At 24.1% G+C, this 1,984-nt stretch overlaps 1 protein-coding gene across 1 annotated transcript; it reads left to right on the top strand.

Annotated features, from left to right (window-relative positions):
• Positions 1–112: 112 nt before the first annotated feature.
• On the top strand, positions 113–1,516 carry PRSY57_0718900 (secreted ookinete protein, putative; the record flags this gene model as incomplete). The annotated part of the gene is made up of 1 exon (XM_012906843.2): positions 113–1,516. The coding sequence occupies one exon, from the start codon at positions 113–115 to the stop codon at positions 1,514–1,516; it is 1,404 nt and encodes a 467-aa protein (XP_012762297.2).
• Between the last annotated feature and the right edge of the window lie 468 nt (positions 1,517–1,984).

Here is a 1,984-nt window from a genome sequence, read left to right on the forward strand (position 1 = left end):
ATAGAAAAACATAAAGTTTAAAGAATAGCAAACAATCACGTAATTATATATACATATATATATATATATATATATATATATATATATTTTATTTTTTTTGTGATTTCACCAAATGAATAAGTTATTGCTATTTTGTCTTTTCCTATACAGCGTCGTAGCTGTAAGACCCTACAAGGAACGCTATGGTAATGTTTCTAAGCATTTAGATAACGAGTTTAAGAAGAGGAACCCTGATGGAGATAAACCATTCAATTTAAAAGAAAATATTAATTATGTAAGAAAAAATAATTATGAGTTGTACGTTGATGCCAATGGAGAATTAAAACAACAGAATTATAATGTGAATGAACCAAGACAAGTTTTAAAAAAAAATATGGATAAATTTCGATATTTAATAAACGATTTAGAAGTATTATTTGGTGTATATGAATTAAATGCTAGAGATAAAGAAAAGGTATTAAGAGAGACGTTAAAAAAAGAATCTTTATGCTTTACTATTGCTGGGTTAGTATCAAATAGTCTTAACCAAATAAATGTTGAGGATTCTCCAATATATGGATTATTAATACAAGGAGAAAGAGATAGAAATTATGAAGTAAATAATACACTTGATATATATGTGATATTATCAAATATAAGTGTTCCTTTAGGTAGCTTTTTTTTCCCAGAAATGAAAAGAGCTCCATATCAACTACCATATTTAGTTGGTCATTATGATAGTAGAAGTGGAATTAAAAATAAAAGTATATCTTATTTATGTCCATTACCTGAATTTTTAATAGATGTAATGAGAACAACTAAATATGGATTAAAATTTAATTTTAATGGTACTGATCTGGATGTAAAGGAACTTTTCCCTGTGACTTTAACAAATACACTAGAAACAGCTAGTCTCTTACCTGTTCAAAAAGAAGATTCTTATAAGAATGAGCGTAACGTATTATTAGGTATATTACAAAATATATCAAAAGATATACCATATAGAAAGGTTGTAGATAGAGGAGTACAAGGCAATGGCATTATTAACCCTGAAGAAAGAATATTAGCAAGTAAATCCTTTTCTAGTTCTCGTGAAAATATTAAAAATTTCGTATCGAATTCTGGTAAAAGTTCATTAGATACAAGTTCTATGGCTTTATACTTTTTAGCATTAAGTCAAAATTTATTTGAACGAACTAGAAATGCAGTACCATCTAGTAATAGATTAACTAATATAACTGTCACAAATGTTCAAACAAATAATGCTGGATATTTAACACATTATACTCTAAAATTAGGTTTAGAAAATTCAAGATCATTAACAGTAGAAGGTTTAGTTAACGGGAAAAATATATTTGTACCTAAAGGTATACAAAATATTGAAACGGTAGTATCATATGATGTACCATATACATGGGGTATTATGGTAAGTCCTCAAGAAGGATTTTCATATGTCTTTGGAAACTTGGTTTTTGACATTGCAAAATCTTTATCTTATAATGTAAACAACTTATCTTCATTTTTAAGGAGTCCATAGATAATACATAAATTTATAAGTGGAAGAATGAATAACATATGTAGGGAACAATATAATAAGCTTTTAATATGTTATGGATAAATACACACAATATAATCATGTGTATATATATTAGTATGATGATTATTCAAATAAATACTACCATGACTTATACATATATTTATATATATTATGTATAAGTTACATTTTATACATAACATTATTATATTATTGGATTCATTTGTTAATCACTAATTTGATACTTACATTATTTTGATTTTATCATTATTTATATATTTTACATATTTATTTTATTTTATTTTATTTTATTTTATTTTATTTTATTTTATTTTATTTTATTTTTTTTTTTTTTTTTTTGAACATATTTTTAAACTATAAACGAATATTTATCAGTTATCCAACTTTTATAAATAATTTTTACCAGTAATATATATTATATGTTAGACGACAAAATTTTAGGAGAAAAAC

The sequence above is a fragment of the Plasmodium reichenowi genome, chromosome 7 (assembly GCF_001601855.1).
Source record: "Plasmodium reichenowi strain SY57 chromosome 7, whole genome shotgun sequence".
In the NCBI taxonomy this organism is placed as follows: Eukaryota; Apicomplexa; class Aconoidasida; order Haemosporida; family Plasmodiidae; genus Plasmodium; species Plasmodium reichenowi.